This window comes from Ictalurus furcatus, chromosome 7, assembly GCF_023375685.1.
Source record: "Ictalurus furcatus strain D&B chromosome 7, Billie_1.0, whole genome shotgun sequence".
NCBI lineage: Eukaryota > Metazoa > Chordata > Actinopteri > Siluriformes > Ictaluridae > Ictalurus > Ictalurus furcatus.
Genome location: NC_071261.1, coordinates 23173758 through 23197170, shown reverse-complemented (window position 1 = coordinate 23197170; position 23413 = coordinate 23173758). Strand labels below are relative to the sequence as shown.

At 38.4% G+C, this 23413-nt stretch overlaps 1 protein-coding gene across 1 annotated transcript in view; it reads left to right on the top strand.

Moving 5' to 3' along the window:
- Positions 1 to 23413, top strand: part of col4a5 (collagen, type IV, alpha 5 (Alport syndrome)) — a 50099-nt gene that overhangs the window by 12200 nt on the left and 14486 nt on the right. The window contains exons 2-28 of the mRNA XM_053629316.1: positions 8284 to 8343; positions 11151 to 11240; positions 11647 to 11691; positions 11778 to 11822; positions 12794 to 12856; positions 13605 to 13658; positions 13769 to 13795; positions 14102 to 14182; positions 14406 to 14468; positions 14577 to 14612; positions 14753 to 14794; positions 14913 to 15005; positions 18045 to 18098; positions 18315 to 18368; positions 18460 to 18504; positions 18621 to 18674; positions 18832 to 18873; positions 18971 to 19061; positions 19694 to 19729; positions 19895 to 20146; positions 20249 to 20338; positions 21184 to 21254; positions 21334 to 21525; positions 21990 to 22158; positions 22288 to 22380; positions 22890 to 22994; positions 23118 to 23215. Of these exons, the coding sequence (XP_053485291.1) occupies positions 8284 to 8343; positions 11151 to 11240; positions 11647 to 11691; positions 11778 to 11822; positions 12794 to 12856; positions 13605 to 13658; positions 13769 to 13795; positions 14102 to 14182; positions 14406 to 14468; positions 14577 to 14612; positions 14753 to 14794; positions 14913 to 15005; positions 18045 to 18098; positions 18315 to 18368; positions 18460 to 18504; positions 18621 to 18674; positions 18832 to 18873; positions 18971 to 19061; positions 19694 to 19729; positions 19895 to 20146; positions 20249 to 20338; positions 21184 to 21254; positions 21334 to 21525; positions 21990 to 22158; positions 22288 to 22380; positions 22890 to 22994; positions 23118 to 23215 (2145 nt within the window). The remainder of the gene's footprint in view (positions 1 to 8283; positions 8344 to 11150; positions 11241 to 11646; positions 11692 to 11777; positions 11823 to 12793; positions 12857 to 13604; positions 13659 to 13768; positions 13796 to 14101; positions 14183 to 14405; positions 14469 to 14576; positions 14613 to 14752; positions 14795 to 14912; positions 15006 to 18044; positions 18099 to 18314; positions 18369 to 18459; positions 18505 to 18620; positions 18675 to 18831; positions 18874 to 18970; positions 19062 to 19693; positions 19730 to 19894; positions 20147 to 20248; positions 20339 to 21183; positions 21255 to 21333; positions 21526 to 21989; positions 22159 to 22287; positions 22381 to 22889; positions 22995 to 23117; positions 23216 to 23413) is intronic.

Genomic DNA, 23413 nt, shown 5'->3' with positions numbered 1-23413 from the left:
TGAGTTTTTATTGATCACATACACATATGCACAGTGAAGCGCTTTTCTTCCAATATCCCAGCATATCAGGAAGCTGGGGTCAGCCATGATACAGCACCCCTGGAGCAGAGTCCAACAGTCATAGCTTGGCAGTGCTGGGGCTTGAACCCCTGACCTTCTGATCAGTAACCCAGAGCCTTAATCTCCAAACCACCACTGCCCCAGTGCACAGACTTGTTATGAGGGAGAAAGCCAATGCTTAAGTTTTAATGTATTTCCAAAGATTATACTTTATATAAAGTCTAATAATACTCTATTTATACATAATATACTACCGTATAGTTGCCGCACTACAAGTATAGTCCGCTGGTTTGTACATTGTAATATATTTACTGTGTGTGTATTGAGTGATTCCACATGTGGGTCTTGGCCATGTTAGGGGTGAAATGATTTAATGGAGTCGATCTCTGTGGAGTACAGAGCACACTGCAGCTTCTTTTTCTCGTCAGATCCCACTGTAGACTTCTACACTGATGTGAAATTAAAAATACTCCTGTGTGTGCTTTATACTGGAGATGCACAAACATACTGTTTGATAATAATTATTTCAGTACTCGAACACAGAGTTTTTACTGTGTTTATCTTGAAGGTTCAGAAAAAAAATTTTTTTTGATAAATTGTGCCATTAAAAAATTAATTGGCCAAATGAATGCAAGCCAAAGACAAACATTTACCACTTGTTTTTTTTTTTTTTTTTTACATTGTGTAGTTGAAGATCTAAAGTACACCAACAAATTTTAGAATTGGAGGTGTAGGGGATAAGACATAACTACCCTGGGGTATGTCTTCATCTCTTCCTCAATCTGTTCCTCTCTCTTTCTTCCTCACTCTCACTCTGTCTCATTTCGTAATTTCTCATTAACCAAGGCATGTGGGAGACTTTTAAACCAAACAGGCTGAGAAAGATGCTGATGGAGAGAGCGAATTAGATTAGAGAAAAAAAGAAGCTAGATGCGAAAGTGAGAGTGACTGAGAGAGCGAGAGGAGTGTCACTGACCTTGACTGTAGCTTCTCTTTTGGTCAACAAGGCTTGAGAACTGGACTAGAATGAGAATTGGACAGTCCTCTCATACCTTGTGTTCAAACACACACACAGATGGCAGGTCACTATCAGGCAGTGGTGAGAGAGTTTAGATTTCCCATGTGATGTGTGTTTAGAAAAACACAGATGTCTGGCTTGGTTTCATCTGCAATCGAATAACTGCCTAACATTTACAACATTCCCGCATCATCAACACGAAGTCTATGTACATTGCTTACGTACATTTCGGTTGTGTTTGTCTTTTGGAATGTTTTGTTGAATTATTGTGGAGTGTTCTGTTATTACTTTTGTTTAGATTGTCTTGATTTGTTCTTTATTTCTATGCTGATGTTTTTCCCATGTGTGCACACACATTGATTGAGAGATACTTACGTGAGATAACTCAAGAGGAAAACTTGCTCAGACTGTTCTAGAAACATACCATTTGTAGAAAATGAACACCTGAAAGATATTAGGTAAAGGGTGACTGAGATAGATGGTCACTGGTGCATGTTTTACTCCACGCTTGAGTCTCCAGGAGCAGAAATGAAAGGGAATTGTGGGAGCCAGAACGTTTCATTCCAGTGGAGAGGGTGTTTTCAGGGTCATCACTTCTCAAAAGTATAGCAAAGGGAGAATATTTAGGATGTTGTGTTTCTTCCTTATTTGTACAGACCTTGAAACCATAAAATGTCACGTAGCGATGAAAACGCTGAGGCAGCAGTGTACAAAAACAAAGCTTGGGGTAGGAAAACACTTTCTGAGCTGTTTAGGCTGGGAGAAGGACGTAAGCTGTGTGAGGTTTTTTTTAATCTTGAAGCACAGAACCCAGTACTGAGAGACAGTGAGCTTTAGTTTTATATTAATGTGTTTTATTAGGAGAGGTATGATGGGAATGTCTAGCCTCCCTCGCTGTTTCTATCTTATCCTTTTTTCCGCACTGATTCTTTTTAGTTTTTGATATGAATATTGATCAGGCAATTTTTTTAAGCAGCTCTCTCTTTACTCGACATTTTGCTGCTTCCTATCAACTAGCTAGTTCTCCAGTGAAGGATAACACGTCGTTCCTCCAAGACACAACATCTTTACAAAATGCTACTTGTACAGTGTCACAGGACAGCTGCCCACTCTTGGAGGAGAGAAATAAATGCCATGGTGTATGTATACACTCTTAGGCAAAAAGCCCAAGCCCAAAATGCCAAAATATTACGCTTTTAATGGTCTTAACCACAAATTATTGGTCAGAAAATTAGCAAGAATTAAACAAATGCTTTCCTGAGACCTCCTGCGGCACCATTTGCTCGTTTACTTTTGCTGCCATGAACTGTTTGGGGAAAAGCTAGAAACTGGGAAATTTACTAGTAGTCTTCCTGAACGCAAAGGTAAAAGGGAAAAGCTATCACATACTAAGTTACTTGATCTGTTGGTTTAATTCTTGCTAATTTCCTGATCAATAATTTGTTGTTAAGACATTTAAAAGCTTAATATTTTGGGCTTGGTCCATTTTCTTGCTCAGGAATGTGTCTATATAATAGTACAATATATTATCCATCTATCCATTTTCTGTACTGCTTATCCTACAGGGTCACAGGGAACCTGGAGCCTATCCCAGGGGACACCCTGGACAGGCACATTGCAGAGCACAATCACATTCACACACTTTGGACATGCCAGTTAGCCAACCATGCATGTATTTGTACTTGGGGAGGAAAACCCCAAAGCACATGCAAACTCCACACACATAGGGCAGCAGCAGGAATCGAACCCTCAACCTACCTCCAACCTCCAACATTCCTCCTCCGATTCCCATTGTGCCACAACAGTGCTGTTTCTGATGGCAGCAAAGCCGGTCTATAGTTTTGCCAGTTTATGCACTAGCAGAGTGTTGGTGGAAAAGTAGTGATTGTCTCACCTACTTATTAACCAGGACTTATTTTATACTTTGAACTTAATTCTGTCTCTTTGCATCACTGTATGAATGATTAAAGAGCATTTGTAAGCTGGAACTTGGCTGTATGTGTGAAAGAATAAAGGTAAAGGTGTATAATCAGGCCTGAGGAATTTCAGTCTTGTCTCTCTAAACACACACACGTGCGCACACACACACACACAGAGCAAAGTGCTCGAGTAACCATTTAACCAACTTGACATCAGGGCCATGATCAGATCAAGGTTATAAGATAGAAAATGATTATTCAATTGCAGTACGTGTGTGTGGGTGAGAGAGAGAGATGCTTTGTGCCCTGGCTATCAGAGGGTTATCAAAGAATGCTTTCTCCATGCTAAACTGGTCAGCCTGGCTTATATTCTTGCCACCTGCTCCACTGTCTGCTGCACTTGTTGGCCGCCTGTTTTCTCTAGGCATTTAAGCCACTAGCCATTACAGAGCGAGGTTGTATGTGTGTAAGAGTATGTGTATTTGTGGATCAGAGGATTAGCGGCCAACTGATGCAGCATAATCTGAGGGCCAAAGAATGCTGGGAGCAGACAGAAGCCATCAGCAGCAGACCACAGCTAATGTGGGTTTGAGTAAACACAGACACACATACACACATACAGACACACTGAGTTTTCAGCTTTGTGTGACCCATCATCTGCAACATTCTGGTGTACCACTAGGTGGCTCTCTACTTTTTTCTGACTTTGTTATGAGCGGGTGTTGAACAGAACCAGTTCATTTATCAGCTGTTAATACTTTGTGCGTGTTCAGTGCCATTTGAATGCTGAATGACCAAGCAGTTTTCTTGTCAGGGCAGTGATTGGCTGATCTGATGATGACAGTGTACAGAGGGTTTTAAAATTGGCAGAAATACAGAGTAGGATTTAGACAAATAGACAGACTAAAACATCAAGTGGAGTGTTTTCCTTAGTGTCGGGAAAGAGAACAATAATGTCTGGAGCTGTGTGGACTGAGCAGTGATCTGTAGAACAGAAGAGCTGTCATGATCATCTCTTCATCCACTAGATGTTTAATTACATCAGGAACTGAGGCAGGGAGCTCATAGCCTGCTGTTTCTCTCTTTGTGTGAGTGTGTGTGTGTGTGGTGGGGGTCATTTAGTATCTCTTTGGTGCTCTTCAGTTTATACAGGTGATTTTGAAACTGTTAACTCTTCTGAGAACCTGACTCATGTTATATATGAGCTCATGTATGATCGCATGATTTAAGCTAAATGGTTTGAACCTGTCACATCTGATACAGTAGGGGAAATAAGTATTGGACATGTCAACATTTTTTTTCAGTAAATATATTTCCAATGAGGTTATTCACATGAAATGTTCACCAGACATCAGTATTAACTCGAGAAATCCGCAAATATAAAGAATTTACAACATTAAAGTCCATAAATAAAGTTATGTGTAATAAAGAGGAATGACACGGGAAAAAAGTATTGAACATGCTAACTGAAATTTATTTAATACTTAGTGGAAAAGCCTTTGTTCGTAATGAAAGCTTCAAGACGCTTCCTGTATGAAGAAATTAATGGGCCGCAGTATTCAGGTGTGATTTTGGCCCATTCTTCTAAACATATTGCCTTTAAATCTTGTTCAATTGGATTCAAGTCAGGTGATTGACTGGGCCAGTCTAACACCTTGATTTTTTTCCTCTGAAACCAACTGAGAGTTTCCTTTGCTGTATGCTTTGGATCGTTGTCCTGCTGGAAGGTCCACCCACGTATTCAAACTGTGAATGCATTTAATGCAACATATGATGTTTGATACAAACATCCAGGTTCATAGAGATAGTTAACGCTACAGAAGCAAAAGTGCAGGGGGTGGAATTGGATCTGATGCAACTCTTCCTATAAGTTTAACCCTAACTTTAACGCCTAACCCTAACGCACGCAACACTGTACAACACAAACAACACATTAAGCAAACTTATCTAGCCTGAAACGCTTTGTGAGGTTACGCTCTTCCCCTTATTTTTTTGGCTCGAACCCACCCAGGTACAAGGAACTGAATCAAGTCCGACTCCAGCCCATGGATGATTTGTTCTGCAGTAAGGGGCATTTAGGGTTCATAGGAAAACAGCATCGCATAAATTCCCTTGTCCCGCATTCATTTAATTTGTGACCAGATGCAACAGTTTTACCGTTCGTACAGGATTTCACCAAGTTCTTTTGTGATTGCTGCGGCCAAAAATGCTTGATTTTGCTGCAGCTTTTTTTTTTTTCAAAATTGGTGATGCAACTTGCAGAGTTTTTTGTGCTTTTTTTTGTATAAAATGACTTGAATTGGCGAAATTGCAATTGCACAAAATTGTTTTTCGTGGTCTTTCGCAGTGATGTTTGTTAGTAAATGAGACCTTTTAAGTGTACTCATGTTCGAAGCACGTGAATCGAAGAGGGCTTTGGCTGAACGAGTGTTGTGATGACGTCACTGCCAGACTTGGCCCACATCTGCAAAACCTGCAAAACATTGCAAGCTCCTCCGAATAGTGTGGAGTTTGCTTGATTTTGTGTTCATTTCTGCAATCGTAAAATCCTGGAAGGACTGGTGTTATCATAGTAGAGACGTGTAAAATATTTTATTCCAGATGTCACCAAGAGAATAAAACGCCATCTGAATAGGGCTTAAGAGTCTAATTATAAACTGCAGGATTAATCTTTAGGATTAATGTATGGTCTGGAATTGAACTACATGGTTTGTGTTCTGTGACACGTCTGTCGGGTTTTTTTCACATTTTACATTTAGATTTATTCATTTGGCAGGAGCCTTTATCCAAAGCAAATTCCAAGTGAAGCAGAAAACAGTCCAATCACTACTCTGTCTGCTGTGAATGTGACACCGGTGGCATTTGTGCAGAAGCACAGGCACTGCACTGCCACTCAGAGGAAATAGGGCTGTGGAAGTTGTAGGCCTGGTGGTGTTAATGCATAGTTTAAGTTATAGCCCCTCGCTTGGCATGAGAACTCACGCAGGCTTTAGCTGTTTGGAAATGAATTATTATTTGAGCTGTAAGAGATGATTATATTTGGACCTTGTTAAATTTTTAGTGCTGACAGTTTTAAAAAAACATTTGCTCAAAGCACTAAGTGGAGTGAGAGCCATTAGAGCAGATAAGTGTTCAAAGTAAAAAAAAGTTTAATGCGTTTAATGCTTGTATTAGTTTGCTATTGGAATTGGAGACAAATATGATTTCACTTGAAAATAATGAACAACATGAATATAAATAGCGAAATTTTAATTCCAGTACCATGCAGATGTCTGTTTTTTTGTGCTTCAATAACAGACAATTCTGTTGATATCATTAACATCTACACTGTATGTCATTCAGAGAATAAGAGTGGTGTGTTCCGGCCTCTCATTCGGCACATTACACGTTAGATGTGCATATTATTTTTTACATTTATAAAACAAATTCAGTCAATTTCTTTCCTCTCTGTTTGTCTGTCTATTAATATATTTCAAGATCTCTCTTGTGTACATAGACACAGAGACATACATGAGATATGAGAATGTGTTTTTGACTTTAGAGCTGGTCATGAGTTGTGTGAACTGTCCAACTCCTACTTGAACCCTCTGTACCAGACCATTCAGTGTAGCAAACCGAAAACACACACACACTCGCACCCTCGAGACAGTGTCATGTGAGGATGTAGGTGGATGCTTTTTTGTGGAAGGGTTTTAAATAATCACAATCAGAAACAGCTTTATTGGCCAAGCGTGCTCACACACACAAGTCATTTGTTTCTGGCTTACAGGTGCTTCCGGGTTCTTGCATGCAGTGCGACACACAACGGCATACAGCATACAGTATAAGGAAAAATATAATAGTATAAAATATTACAAAATATATTCAAAAGTACACATTATTTAGCATACATAGTCTTGAGCCAATACTGAGATTTTGTCACTGTTTTATAATAGTATAGTAGGTTTTGTTGTTTACTGGACTTATACTTCTCGAGCTGAACAGTCAAATACCGCCATCTGTATGCCTTATTTAACTACGATGCGTCACACCGCCACTTTGATTGTACTGACTCATTACAGTACTGCACTGTCCCTCAAATTGCATTCCTTTAAGATTGCTATCCCAATCATTACTGCACTGACACTTCTTACTTTATACTCAATTTCAGTCTAGTCACAGCTTTGGACCTTAACGGTTACTACGGTGTCTTATTGTCATGTTAAATGTTCTTTGTGTTTGGAGTATTTACGTATTTATTTATCTCATCCCCCACTGTTTCACATACTCCCCTGCTTGCATGCTTCGTATTCCTGTTGCACTTTATTTGTCCTACACATATCTTGCACCTTGGATCCAGGATTAACGTTCATTCCTCTCGCTGTGTTCTGCACACTGTATATGACTGTGACCACAGTAAAGATCTACTTGAGTACTTGACTTCACTTGACATGAGATGGACTTGAGTTGGTGACAACACATGGATAATATCACCATAGAAGCATATGTTTTATTAGTTTGCTATGAATTAAAATCTACATATTAGAATCAGCTCTTTGTGCTGCCGTCTTTTGGTCATCATGTTATGAAAACCATAATTCTGGTGCATCAAATTCTTTAGCTTTTGTACCCCAAGGCAAATGAAAGTGCTTCACAATGACAGAGATTTAATGAAGTACAATAAATATATTACTCAGGGTTGGGCTTTTGTTACAGAATAGCTCACAGCTGAAAAGGGAAAAAGATTTCATTGATCACTGCATGTCATTTGCAAATTGAAATAAGCTTCTGTACATGATAATCTCTAGCACCAAGGCTCTTAAAGTGTGTGACATATCGGGATTTTTATTATTATTATTATTAGTAGTAGTAGTGGTAGTAGTGGTAGTTATAGTAGTGATAGTAGTAGTAGTTGTGGTGGTAGTAGTAGTAGTAGTTATAGTAGTGGTAGTAGTAGTTGTAGTAGTAGTGGTGGTGGTGCTATAAGTAGTATTTATTTATTTATTTATTTTACATTTTATTTTATGTTATGATGGAGATCTCAATCAACATACATTCATGAGCTTAACATACAGTAAAGGGCAGTGTAAAAACAAATAATCAAGATTGAATCTAACTGCAATTTTACTAAAACTAGAAAGAGTTGGTTATTTTGCCCATTTTTCTCAATCTGCATTTTAACGTAGTGTAACTGGTGGGTGGAGAGCTAAATGGCACCAGTATAAATAAATATAAAGGTCCTATTTTCCTTTTTTTTTGCTTAACATTTGATTATAATCTCTCTCTCTCTCTCTCTGTCTCTCTCAGGCATGCCATGGTTGTGGAACTGGATCGAAGTGTGACTGCAGTGGAGTGAAAGGCGCAAAGGTGAGTGTCTACATGATGAATTAATACTCAGTTTGTTGTTCTTTAATTAAATAAATGCAGTCTAAGTCATTTGCCAAATGACTGGCAAATAAATAATTTGCCAAAATGAACCATAAGTTACAATAACCATCTGCAGATTAAAGTGTACGGCTAGACCACAACCACATCCAGATATAATAATGATTGGAATGATGTAATCTTCAGGTGTGTACTGGTAGCTATATGACAACAACACCATGCCATTATAGTGGAAGACATTTCAAGAGTCACACTATGTGGCAGGTTATATAAAGGTTTGCTAACAGACTGCCAGCAAAAACGTTTAACGTTTACCTGAGTTTAATTATACTTCTTTACGTCTGCAAAAATGAATTATTTAACACTTAAAAAGGACTGAAAATATGTAATTACATTGCAGTATTCTACAGTTATAAAGATTCCGTACAAACCTTTAACATCAAATATGTTGCATTTTGTCATTGTTATTAAAAACATTTTTAAAAAAAAGAAATCTGGCAATTATATCAAATCAAACATGTAATAAATGATAAGTGAAGCCTTGGAGTATAAACTTTGTTTTCTGCTCTGTATATCACATGCAAGTGAGCTATTTACTATCTGAGACAATTCAGACATCAGGAATTGTTTTTGCTGATTACCATCATGGTTTATTGAGAGAACACTACTTAGTGCACAGCTGTAACAGATGTTACGGGTAAAGAAAAACTGTAACTTTAACAGCTTTGTGTAATTACTAAAAGAAACTTCGGACCCACTTTCTGGCAATGTGGATAAATCGTTAATAAAAAAAGCAATAAACAGAAAAGTAGCAATAAAAATGTGATTATAATTCACTTGGCCATTACAATAAAACTTTATTATTACTTACTATTCAGTTCACGTACTATTCCTTTTCACTGTTGCTTTAACTCATTTTTAAATGATTTACTTGTTATTTATTAGAGATGGCATGATAGCAGTTTTTCTTTTCTGATACCCATACTGAAACCTTGAACATCAGCCGATATCAATGCTACTAAAGCATTAAAATGTTTTTCTTTTCATTTTCTTTTTTTTTTTAACTGAAGCACTTAAAAGTTTACTTTAGTTTAGTTTATTGATTTATAAAGCACATTTAAAACAACAGATGTTGAAACCAAAGTGCTGTACAAGAAATATAAAACAGAATTAAAACAAATCAAAAGAGTAAACAAAAAACAAACATAAGACCCGTGAAAAAATTTACACCCTCAATTAAAACATAAAGAATACAAATAAGTCTTCAAAGAGGATTTAAACACAGAAATGGACGGGGAAGATCTGATGTGGAGAGGAAGAATATTCCTAAGCCTAGGAGCAGCCACAGAGAAAGCCCGGTCACAGGAACAGAGAGCAGTAATGCACTGGATTATTGAAGGTGTCTTGAAGCAGTGCACAGGGTGAGAAGATCATAAATATACTGCGGAGCAAGTCCATGCAAAGCTTTAAAAATAAAAAGCAAAATTTTAACACAGAACTTGACCGGTAACCAGTGAAGAGAAGCGAGGAAAGGTGTAACGCGCTCACGTTTTTTAGTGCAAGTCAGTAATCTGGCTGCCACATTTCGTACCAATTGCAAACGATCAATAGTTGTTCTAGGCAAATCCATGTAGAGTGAATTACAATAGTCCAACCTAGTTGTAGTAAAAATACATGAGAAATACATAGCTAAAAACACAATTTACACAAAACCACAGCTTTCACATAAAAATCATCTACATTCTAAATATAATGCAGTATAAATATAATAAAAAGTCATACGCACAAAAAATACAACCAATTTATATGCAAACATTTACAGTTCCAAAAGAAATCTTTTCCAAAACTTTTTTTTTTCTCCATTTGGTACAGGGTCCGATCAAATTCATTGTTTTTTTTCCCTTCCGTCCACCTTTTTTTTTTTTTTTTTTTTGCTGGTACTGGCCTGATACTGTACCCTCCTGGGTTTCAGTGCCATCTCAGTATTTGCCTGTTGCTTTATTGGCTTGATCCAGAAATGTGCACTTTTACTTGATTAATGAATTCATGTTTTATTTAACATATGTTTAATTGATGTACTACACAATCAATTTCAACACTATCATTTCACGTTGTTTAACATTTTCCATTCATGCCATTGTGTTTTGCATAAGCAGGTTCTGGCAGTCACCTGTGCGTAAACGTTGCCATTATGGCTCTTTATAAAACGTCCTCAGGGCCTGAAAGAGCTAAGCTCATATCCGTTCTCTGTACCCTACAGCCACAGGGTGTGGAGCGGTTGAGGTAATCTTTGAGATGCTGCCAATACAGTGTTTTCTTTTCGAGGTGTTTTTTTTGGTGTCGCTATAGTGTGGGGTTTACTGTGTGTGTGGCTTTATAGTGTCTCGACATGACTGCTTTCATGCCTGGACTTTCCCCTTTTTCTTTTTACAAGCAGTCTGCCTTTTCCCCCATCCCTTTATAATAATAAGCATCTATCCATTCTTAGAAAACAAGACTTTTACAAGGTGTAATTTATCATACAGTAGATATTTATGTCCTTTTCGAACTTGACAATATTTTTCAGCCTTTGTTGTTTTGTGATAAATGGGTTGCTAGGTCACTGGTACAGAATAATAGCCTCTTATGTATTATATAATGTTCTGTCATCTCATATAATCTCCTAGCATGGCACAGGATGGCAAAATACAAGCCTGGGCAACACAGACATCTGCCATCATGATCTTTAAAGCGATAATCTTTCATTTCTAGTGAGGCATTACTGCTGTCCTGTGTATGTGTTTTGGCAGGGTGATAGAGGATTCCCAGGTCAGTCAGGTCATGCAGGTGTACCAGGATTCCCTGGACCAGAAGGGCCAATTGGACCTCGTGGAGAGAAGGTCAGGGGTCAACTCGACATGACTGTGAAATAATTGAGTCAATTACGTGTTATGTTACTAACCCTTAAGATGCATTCACATTGCAACAGAACAAAGAATTGAATAAATTAAAATGTTAAACCAGTGTAGTTATTGTGGAGGTTATGTTCTACTCTGCTGCCTCCTATCTTTTCCATCTTGCACTGCACTGATTCATCATGGTTGTGGATGAGTCCTATGCACCGGACTTAGCACTTAGGCTAATCTCACTCATGCAGGTGTCTGTGCATTTTCAAAATGAATGAGAGACCATGGGGAAAAACACTGAGTTTGCCTGCAATGTAAATGTAGCATTATTCATTTAGAAAAAATATTATTTTTGTTACGTGAAACGTACGATTCTATTTTTATCCGCATTTTCCCCCAGGGTGATGATGGACCTCCAGGACCACCTGGACCTAAAGGAATAAGAGTGAGACTGCTTAGACAATGATTCTCCTAAAAGTCAAAACTAGTTGTGTCTTCTGCTCATGTAAGCTAACTGTGTCTTTCTTACAGGGACCTCCTGGACTTCCAGGATTTGCAGGAACACCAGGAATTCCAGTAAGTACTCCTGATGTGATTAATAGTAAAAAAATAAAGCATGAGAAAGAAACAGCAACAATACAATTCAAAGAGACTTTAAAAGACAGAGAGTGAAAGTTAAAAGAGGCAAAATAAAGAGGCAGACAGCACAACAAAACCATAAGGAAAACGCAAACCGTCGTTAAAACATATATTTTCAAATGAAGATTAAGTAGCTTTAGCTGTCTTTTTTATTATTAGTATTATTTTTACTTTCAACACTTATTGTTCTTGGCAGGGCCTTCCATAACTGAAGAGTCATATAAGAAAAGAGTCTTTTACCCAGGGTTTTAAGTTCACATTAATGTGGGGCTTATGGGTAAGCTTAGTTCGCAGAATCTTCCAGAAGAGTCAATGTGTAAGAAAATGAATATATGGGAAATGATAATGGCTGTGAGCTCAGACCATGCATAACGCTTTATCTCCAAGTCTGTACTCTGCTCACATTGATGTCTATGCTCATTCACCTCATGTGAGTGAGCAGCAAAGCAACAGGCAGCCAGTCATTTCTCACAGGAGTGCACAAGCGATAAGCACCATGGCAACAAGGAAACACTTCCCAACTTGTGTACAGATTAAAGAAAACTAGAAAAGGAAAACAGGTTTACAGACACAGCATGAAAATACCCAGGACAATCAACAACTGTGTGTAATTTAATGTTAAACACATCACTTTGCACACATACAATCATTATTATTTAATAACTTTGTTTAAAAGGCAGAAGAGACTAAGCCACAGGAGACAATCTGGGAACAACATCAGCAACTTGACATTTTTTGTGTAACCTGCTCATATAATTAGATAGATTCTGGAGAAGTCAGAAACCATTTCAGCACTAATTAATAAATAATTTGATCTGTACAGTACATAACACCTGATTGCTGTGTAGTTTCTGTCCTGTCAGTAGCAGCAGTTCTGACTATGTGTGTCCTCTTTTTTTGATTGACAGGGTCTTCCAGGATCAGACGGGCCTCCAGGTCCAAAAGGAATTGCAGGCTGTAACGGAACCAAGGTGTGTATCAGGAACACTAATAGAATGGTTCTGATAAATGCTAATGCTTTGGAGTTAAGATGGAAACTGCTTTAGTCAGTGAACACTGATAATTGATTGGTCAGGGTTGGGGTTAATTTGATGTTGTAAGATGATACTTATGAAATAATGATGCTCTGTGATTGTACAGTTGGGGAATAGTTTGGTTTATGCCTCCAAATCCAGAAAAAAAAACTCGTCAAAGAAGTAGAACTTTAAGATCAGCAGTTTTGTGGATTAAAATTGTCACCTCCCCAAGCAAATGTTAATAACGTTTGATCATTTCCACTATTATCAAACATGTCACACATGGCCTAAGCAGATATAATAAATTGACAAAGCTAAAAATGAATAATTTGAGATACAACTAATGGGAATTTTGTGCAGCATTTGAGATTCTGCTGATTTAGATAGTTTTGTACTATAGCACTATTGTGGATATGTTGTTATACATTTTGTCCTGGAAAACTAAATTCACAATGTAGCCACATTTCCGTATGCTAGAGTTAGCTAAACCAAATGATGTATGATGATGTAGTCGTTGTATCATCAAGAATTAAGTACAGTAGTGGTACAGTAGTGATCATAGATGTAGTATCATTATTTTACAAATTTTACAACGTCCAGTTTGGGCATGTGTTGAATACACATAGGGTAGACAGTCAAATCAGTCTGAATGGATGTATAATGAATAGGAGCTTATGTTTCGTTGTGGTGCATTTGATTACAGGGTGAAAAAGGATTTCCAGGAAATCCAGGTTTCCCAGGTTTAGATGGTTCACCAGTAAGTGCTCTCTCCTCACTCTGGATTTGAGATTTATGAATAGTGGACATTATCTTAAACCACTTTGATCTGACATTCCTGATTTTTCTTTATTTGTGTCTCCATCCTAGGGACTACGTGGTGACCCAGGACAGAAGGCAAGTTTTCCTCTGAACAACTACGTACAGCATAGCTACACCAGACCTTTTTAATATGACTTTATTTATTTTGTTTGTCTGATTGGGTAAATTCAGCAATGTTGCTTGGTCTGGTCTAGTCATTTCTGAAGTTACTCAAATTTAACGAGCCATTTTAAGGACATATGTACAAACATATATGGATGATCAATATAAAATATTCAACATTTAAATACATTTAGGTTGATGTACATTTAGGTTTAGGTGAGGCTAGTTGGACTTGGACTGCAATATACATACATTTTGTATCTCTCTTTGCCCTGGCAGGGAGAGCCTGGTGAAGTCATCTCTATGGAAATACCAGGAACACCAGGAGGTCCAGGAAGCATCGGTCTGCCAGGCCCCAGAGTACGTCACTTTTCACACGTCAACCTATCAGGCTGAATATTTATTTCTTCTGCATTAGTGTGAAGATTAGGGCTCTGTTTAAACTTCATGAAATGTTGTTCTATAGATATGGATTAAAGCGATTTGTGTAAATACTTTAGCATGAGTTAGCATAATTGATTCATAGCTTGTGAACTCCAGGGAGCATCTTGTAACAGACCCACATGTGTGTATGTTTGTGTAGGGAGATCCTGGACCGCCCGGGTTGCCAGGTCCTAGTGGGCCTCAGGGTCCAAGAGGTTACAATGTATGTTGTTATTTTTCTAACCACTGACTGTATCATGTTTACTCTCTGACTGTGCATATTGTAAATGTAATGCTTATATAATGTATTTGTTTATTTATTTCAATTCAGGGGCCACCAGGTCCCCCTGGTCCACAAGGGCCAAAGGTACGGTGTTTTTTAATGCTAAGCCATAGCAGTGTGTGTAATTCAAGTATACTTCTGGTCCAAAAATCTGGTTCAGAATTTTTAAAAATGTATAAGCTTTGTCAATTAAAAGATTTTTCTGCCTGACTGTTTTTGCATAGGGAAATATGGGGCTGAACTTCCAAGGGCCAAAAGGAGATAAGGTATGGCAGTCACTAGCACATAAAGTGAAAAATACAGCATTTATGTAAATCTAAACAAATTCCAATAGGTTCCAATAAGCACTTTTTTGTCTCACTGCGTGTGTGTGTGTGTGTATAGGGTGAAACTGGCTTGAAGGGGCCTCCTGGGCCTCCAGGGCAAGTCGACCAGTTAATAGGTGAAATAGACGGAGTGATTCATCGAGGAGAGAAGGTACAGTAATTCTGATCTCCACTCTATTGTCATATCCAGCTCAACAGAGATGCTACCTGAAGTGTGTAACCAGTAGTATTGCCATGATGTTCAGACAGAACGCATGGTATTATAAAAAATTGAAGCAGACAACCTAGAAGGAGCAGGTAGTAATTGTAAAGAGCATTCAGAAGGTCAGAAGGTCAAGCAACAAGTAAACGGGCCAACACTAGGTGAGGCTTAACAGGGAATTAGCTGGAGATGTTATGCTGGGTACTGGAACACTGAAGCATGTGTGGAGAAGGTAGTGAACTTTAAGATGACACTCCATATTGATGCGTATATTGTTTTCCTGTAATAACGTCATCAACAATGGATTGAAGATTTGTTTAGGGTTTTAATCGAGTTGGCAGACTATTTCTGACAATATACAAGCATATTCAATCTCCAAGCCCCATTCACTACCCATTTAAGCACAATAAACTTCTGTAGTTGTAATCTTAGAGACATAATTACATTAGCAACATATACAAACAACACAATTTAGGTGAAAATAATAACACAATAAGCTCTGTCAGCATATATCTGCCCACATATTATTTAAACATCATGTCTAGGCAACAATAATAACAGTAACACCCTTTCAAGAATTCCTTCTTTGATATGGCTTACATCAGCTTACATATTATCTAAAATGGTACACAGGCCTATATCTTTTGGACCACTAGAGGCATAGAGAGAGAAACAGGCATACAATGAGACAGGCTCAGTAACATTAAAAGGCTGAACCTGGATTCAGTGGATGATTGTGAGTCTGATTTATTTCAGGCGATGTTGGAAAATGCAAACAGGAATTCATAATTCGAAATCTGGTAACTGGGAAGAGGGAAAAGCTTGCAAAGTGTTTTGTGACTGGGTGTCAGGTAACATGGAGTTTGTTAGAGGATGATGGAAGCTTAATAATACATACAGGATGCTTCCTGTATGTAGAATTCTAATTGATGCCTCCTTGATTCCCTGATCCCACTTTGTTCCAGAAATTGATCGATACTCCACCATCCTTAAGGATGTAAATGTTAGGAGGAGTGAACAGCTACAACTTTGATAACCTGACAGCAGTGTGTGTGTGTGTGTACCCAGCCTCAGAAAATCATACAGAAAATCTTTTGCGTTTCCTTGAAATTTTCCTTAATTGAATGAAAATATTTTCTGAAAATATTTCCTGTAGCCCTCCACTGCATATAGGGCATTACATGTATTATTATTTTAGACCACTAGATGGCGCCACAGTAACTTTTCACATCATCCACTAGGTGGCATCAATAACGCTTTTGTAGTTTTATTATACACTTCATTTATCATGATGTGATAAGCTAATGTAAAGTAGTAACATTTAAACTGGAAGAGAGTAGAATATTGAAATCATGAATGAGTTGGTGAGTCATGTACTAATTTAGACATATTTATACAACCCCAATTGCAAAAAAGTTGGAAAACGCAAAAAAATCAACAAAAAGAGTCATTTGAAAATTCACTTCACCCTGTACTATATTGAAAACATATTTATTAACACATTTGATGTTTTACTTTGTGAATTTAATTTATTTTTGAGAATATACACTCATTTCAAATCTGAGGACCGCAGCACACTCCGAAGAATTTGGGACAGTCGACTGTTTACCACTGTGTAACATCACCTTTTTTTTAATAACACTTATTAAGAGTTTGGGAACTGAAGACACCAGTTGGTTAAGTTTAACAAGCAGAATTTTCCCCCATCATCCATTATGCATTTCTTCATGCTGCTCAACTGTACAGGGCCTTCGTTGCCTTATTTTGCGTTTCATAATGCACCACACATTCTCAATCGGAGACAGGTCAGGACTGCAGGCAGGCCATGCTAGCACCCGCACTCTCTGCTTACACAACCATGCGCTTGTAATCTGGGCAGAATCTGGTTTGGTGTCTTCCTGCTCTGGATGGCAGCATATATTACTCCAAAAGGTGTACATATCTTTCTGCATTAATGGTGCCCTCACAGATGTGCAAGTTACCCATGCCATGGGCGCTGACACACCCCCATACCATGACAGACGCTGGCTTTTGGACCTGACGCTGATAACAGCTTGGATGGTCCTTTTCCTCTTTGGCTCGGAGAACATGACGGCTGTTTTGTCCAAAAACTCTTTGAAATGTTGACTCGTCTGACCAGAAAACATGATTCCACTGTGCTACTGTCCATCTCAGATGAGACCGAGCCCAGAGAAGTCGGCGGCATTTCTGGACAGTGTTGATATATGGTTTCTGCTTTGCATAGTAAAGCCTTAACTTGCATCTGTGGATGCAGCAGCGAATGGTGTTGACTGAAAGGTTTACCAAAGTATTCCCGAGTCCATGCCAGGATCTCCATTACAGACTCATGACGGTTTTTAAGACAGTGACGTCTGAGGGATCAGAGATCACGTGCATTCAGAAGTGGTTTTCGGCCTTGCCCTTTACGCACAGATATTTGACCAAATTCATTGAATCTTTTAATTATATTGTGCACGTGTAGAAGGTAAAATGAACAAAATCCTACCGATTTGTCTTTGGGCAATGTTGTTCTCAAAGTGTTGGATTATTCACTGACGCATCTGTTGGCAGATTGGTGAGCCTCGACCCATCCTTGCTCTTGAAGGACTAGTCCTATTTTGGAGGCTCCTTATATACTATGATTAGACGATTGTCTCACCTGTTTCACATCACCTTCTTAGTTCAGTTTGTCACATCGCTATTAGTCCTACATTCCCCCGTCCCAATTTTTTTGGAACGTGTTGCATGCATCAATTTCAAAATAAACATTTACCTTCAAAACACTATGCAGTCGATTAAGTAAAACATAACTAACAAAAATACCTTGTCTTTATACATTTTTTGTTTAAATACAACTCAAAGTACATTTACCATTCACTCCACTTTGTTTTATTAGCATTTTCTATACTGTCCCAACTTTTTCGGAATTGGAGTTGTATTTGTCACATATATAAGTTATTGTTAAGTCTGTTCCCCATTTTATTTTAGGGTGACCCTGGACAACCTGGACCACCGGGATATCCTGGCCCTCCTGGATTACCTGTATGTATTTAAACTTCTGCTATATCAACAAGATTACATTACATATATGCGTAGGTTGTGTGTACAGGTCTAGCTATTACAACATCACTTAACTCTCACGAGTGCTCATCTCTTTTTTGGTCCTTTTGGTAAATTACATAGTTACACAGTGGCACACTGTGTATGGATCTCTGTAGATTATGCAAAATCTCTAATAGGACTGCTTCTGATTAACAGGGTCCATCTGATGTGAAGGGAGAGAAGGGAGAGCCAGGAGAACCTGGAAAGAGGGTGAGGGTTGAACCACACTCACTGAGAGAAAGACCGTACAATCATATTAACAACAGGAGAACTGTGTAACTTATGCTTGTTAATCCTTTAGGGTAAACCTGGTAAAGATGGGGACCCTGGCCCTCCTGGACTTCAGGTGAGATTTCTGTGTACATATGTACACTGTGATGGGGAATACACTGTGTACATGATTGTTTAATATCTGTTTGGTCTGCTTCTCTCTCTCTCTCTCTCTCTCTCTCTCTCTCTCAGGGTGCCATAGGAGCCCCTGGTGATCCTGGTTTTCCAGGAAGAGATGGAGAAAGAGTAAGATTCCATAAATTGCCTCACATTTGTTTCTCTTAATGTTGACTGAGAAGTGTAAAGATTCTCGCCTGTGATGAGGTCCTGCTTGTCACATTACAGTGTCTCTCTATAGAGAAGGTTGCGAATGTAGAGGAATTAACCTCTCGTTTTCTTGTAGGGTGAGAAAGGTGAGCGAGGACTACCTGGACCTCCAGGCGTGGTATGTCATATAATGTTTGTAATGTTAGTTTTTTTTCACAGTGTTCTATTTGTCATAGAAAATACAACAGATCTCATCTAATTAATTATTCATTTAGGTGACACCCCCATCACTCAACCAAGTAGGACCTAAAGGAGATCCTGGGCTTCCTGGAGCCCCTGGGAGGAAAGGAGAGCCAGGGCTACCTGGTATGGCTTGTTAGATTGCATTACTAATGTGCTTGTTGCTTTAAGACGCTACAATTACATTCACTAGTATTTTTTTAATTCATACAAAGTTTGAGACATAACAGTTCCTCAGATCTTCCTAAATGGGTTCTGCAATCTTTTGTAAGGAAAAACAAGGACTTTTTCAAATATAGCAAAAAGTCAGATTCTTTAGTAGTAATAAAGTTTCCGAAACCTCTGAAATTTCACACATATGAAAATATTTGACACCCTTTTTTGACTGAGGTGGACACCATTTACTTTACCCGTGTCTACCAGTTTTGTGATTGTCATGCATAGCATACAAAATGGTATTTAAGAGCAACACCAGAAAAAACTATACTGGTCTATTTTAAATGCAGTATTAAATAGATTTTAGTAAATGCAGCATTATAATAAGCTTCATTCATTACCAGCATAATCAAGCTACCACTGTTGGGTCCTTTAGTAAAATGTCAAAAGTCAAATGCTCAGCTGTGTTCTGACTATACTGCAAGTCGCGTTAGATAGAAGTATCACCCAAATAAGTAAAAAAGGATGACTTGGGAATATCTCTCTGATGTACACAAATATATGATTGTAAATCATTTTAATGAGTCTTTATCTGTTCCCAGGTGTCCAAGGACCACCAGGTCAGCCAGGTCAGCCAGGTGAGGGCACTCAATATGCAGAAAATACATCTCTGTCAGTTACAAAAAGAATGAATATCTTAAGCAACTGTATCATGTAGTTATTGTTGACTTTAACATAATGTAATAAGTACTGCATGAATCCATGAATACACGTGTGTTCATAAATGCTGTATTGTATATTAGGAATCGGAAGTCAAGGCCTACCTGGCCCCCCTGGTTATACAGGAGAGCGAGGACAGAAAGGAGATCAAGGATCGCCTGGAGCTTCTCTTCCAGGTTCTCCTGGTAGACCTGGACCACAAGGTTTCCAAGGCCCTCCAGGACCGCCAGGACCTCCAGGAATATCAAACGGGTTTGAAAACTGCCTCCCAGGGCCTTCTGGTCTTCCAGGCCTGAATGGAGAACCTGGTTTCCCAGGAGAGATAGGCCAGAAAGGCAGGACCCTACTTAATATTAATAAAGAAAAGAAGAAATGTTTGTTGAACAATTTATGCAAACTTTAAATGAGTTTTAGTTCATGTGCCTTTCGTTTTGCAGGTGAAAAGGGGGACACGTGTGTGAATTGCTTCTCAAGTGGCAACCTCATCCCAGGACCACAGGGTCCACCAGGACCTGCAGGACCCCCAGGTAAGAACCTTGTCATCTGCTTTGTTTGAAATACAGCATGAATTTTGTTTAAGTGCAACAAACCTTACATTTTTTAGTGCCTTAAGTTTGGATATTAGCAGCATTGCGAGTCACTATTACATTTTATATTATAAAGTAATTTTCATATAAGAGATAATTTAACATAATATAGGGTTCACCTAGAATGAGATTTAATTCTCTTTTGGGATTATATTTAAAGATTATTTGGGTTAGAATATTACAGTAGTTCTCACTATGGGAAATATTGTTTTGAATGCTGCAGTGGCTCAATTTCTTCTGCTAAAAAATCTGGTTTTGACTAAAATTGGGTTTTTCTGCTTATAACATGTTTTGGTACATCAGTAAAACATAAATATACTGTATTTCCACAAAATGATGTAGAAATGGTTATTTTCTTCATAAATGTGGCTAAGGTTTCTGCAGGAATCATATTAGGTAGATAAGCAGGACACTTTTCATGGACATATTTATTATTTTCTGTTTTTATTCATTTATTTAAGTTAAATTAATGATATAAACACATAGCAATTGCTTTTAGACAACCTGTGTGTTTGGTGTATTTGAGTGTAATTTGAGTGTAAATGGGATTTTCTCTTTTGTCCCTTTTTTGGGGTGGGGGGGGGGGGGCTAATTTTAAAATGCTTCATCTTGAGATGTGTACTAAAGGTAAACATATTTCAGTTCAAGAAAACAGTGTGAAAGGGGTTTTGTTCTGCACGTATACTGTACATATATACTTTTAATACCACTTTTAGTTAGATGGTGGTTGTTTTTTTTTAAGTGAGTTTGGTGCTAAGTTTGATGTTTTGGCATCTCTATCACAGGCAGTCCTGGGCTCCCTGGTTTTAAAGGAGACAGAGGATCCCCAGGCAGCCCTGGTTTAATGGGGCCACCAGTAAGTGTCTTCAATTCATATGTTAAAATTGTCCAAAAGAGCTGGGACAGATTATAAACCCTTCTATGACATTTTCTAGGGTTTACAAGGACAGCAAGGTTCACCTGGACTACCCGGACAGAAGGGTGACCCTGGTGATGCAATTTCCCTTGATGGTATGAAGGGAGACAAGGGAGACACAGGATTCCCTGGCCCTCCAGGTCTGCCTGGCCGGGATGGAGCACCTGGTCGAAATGGACCTCCTGGAGCGCCTGGTCCCAAAGGCGCACCTGTGAGTATCTGTTGTAACAGATTATCACTGAATCAATGTTTTTAGTGCAAATTCAACAGATAGTAGTGAGCTTTAAAGATTCATAAAGCTGTTTCTAAGTGTGTCAGTTGTGATTGTAAATTGTATAGAGTACAGACGTCAGGGCACGATTGAAATTTGCATTATCTACTGATAGACAATCTGGATTTTATGTAGTGTCTTGGACAGTTTTAAGTTTTTAGATTTAACTTTTAGGGTTTTTTTCAAGAAACTGCTGTATATTTGTAAGTTAATCTTATAACTGAGATAGCTTTCCAACCCCCCCAAAAATTAACATGTATCTTAAATGTATCTTTGCACTCGTGTATATAAATTTTAACGGGACAGTACTTGAATGTGTCTAATTATTTTTGATATTGGTCACTGGATGGATTAGAGAGCTTTTGTTGTACTTAAGAAATTGTTGCTGTGCTTGTTCCTGCAAGGGTTCCCTAATGCTTAAAGGTGAACGTGGTCCTCCTGGAGAGCCTGGTCTCCAAGGTCCTCCTGGAGACCGGGGCCTTACTGGTGCCCCTGGATTTGGCCCACAGGGACCTTCTGGAGAGAAGGGGTTCCAGGGTGTGTCAGGAAGGCAAGGACTTCCTGGACCTCCAGGTGAGATCACATACAAGGCACAGTCAATAATGTTGGATTTTGATGGATTTGACCATCAAAAAGTTGAACTTGTCTCAAGTACATAATATATAAAAGTACGTAATTTTAAACCTTGATGTCATCTGGTAGGTCAGAAAGGTGAACCAGGTCAGACTGTCTCTGAGAAAGGGGCACCTGGACCCAGCGGACGTAATGGAGAACCTGGTCTACCAGGAAATCCAGGTAAATAGGTGGAAATTTCACTGTCATTGAACCAATTCAGTATTTTCTTTTAAATAAAATTTTATTTGAAAATGAAATATAATTTAGCATTCAAAATCGAATAATGCACATCCAAAGAGTGGGCTATGGACTGTACAGTTATGGAGTACGTTATCCTTTAATAATTTTGTTGTAAAAGTTTATTATTAAATATCTATTATTAAATAGGACTGCACTGCAACAGCACTGTACAGCTCACCAAACTGTAATCTGGTTCTGGATTTTAAGTTTCAAATTAAATGTAAATGCAGATGCAGTTGTTGTTGTTTTTTAATATATGCATTTACCATGGCAGTATTATAGGATCATTACTGAAATTTAATTAATATATTGCCTACAGATAGAGAACTTAAGAATAGTCCAAAATCTTTTTACATGTTTAAGAAAAATATCACAAACAAATACACTTTCAATGATGTAACAGAATTTGGCTATCTGTGTTAATGAGATTCAATCTTCTACCTGTACAGGTAACCCAGGCCAACCTGGCTCCCCAGGTTTCCCAGGATTACCTGGCCAAAAAGGAGAACCTGGTCTCCCGGGTATAGGCTTGCCAGGCCCACCAGGTCCTAAAGGTAAATCCTAAAAGCCCAGCAAACTGCTGCTGTAAAGTCAGTTAGGATGCATCTTACCTAGAAAAGTGCAAACACATAACAAATGATAACTTCAGTGTTAACACTACTGAACACATTTCTCAGGATTCCCAGGTACTGCGGGAACTCCCGGCAGCCCTGGCAGGCCTGGACCTCCTGGTGTGGATGGACTGCCTGGTACACCTGGCTTCCGTGGACCTAAGGTGAAACAGACAGTAAACAATGAAGCAAAATGTTTACATTGAGGGTTGTACATTTTAGAAGCATTTCTAGTTGCTAAGAGGACTGTACTAATGAATTAGTTAATAACAACGCTCTAAGTTGATCCTGCAAATCTGCTTTTAGAGAGAATTGATTTTTAGAGAACATTCTAAAAATAGTAACGAGTTCATATGTGTGTG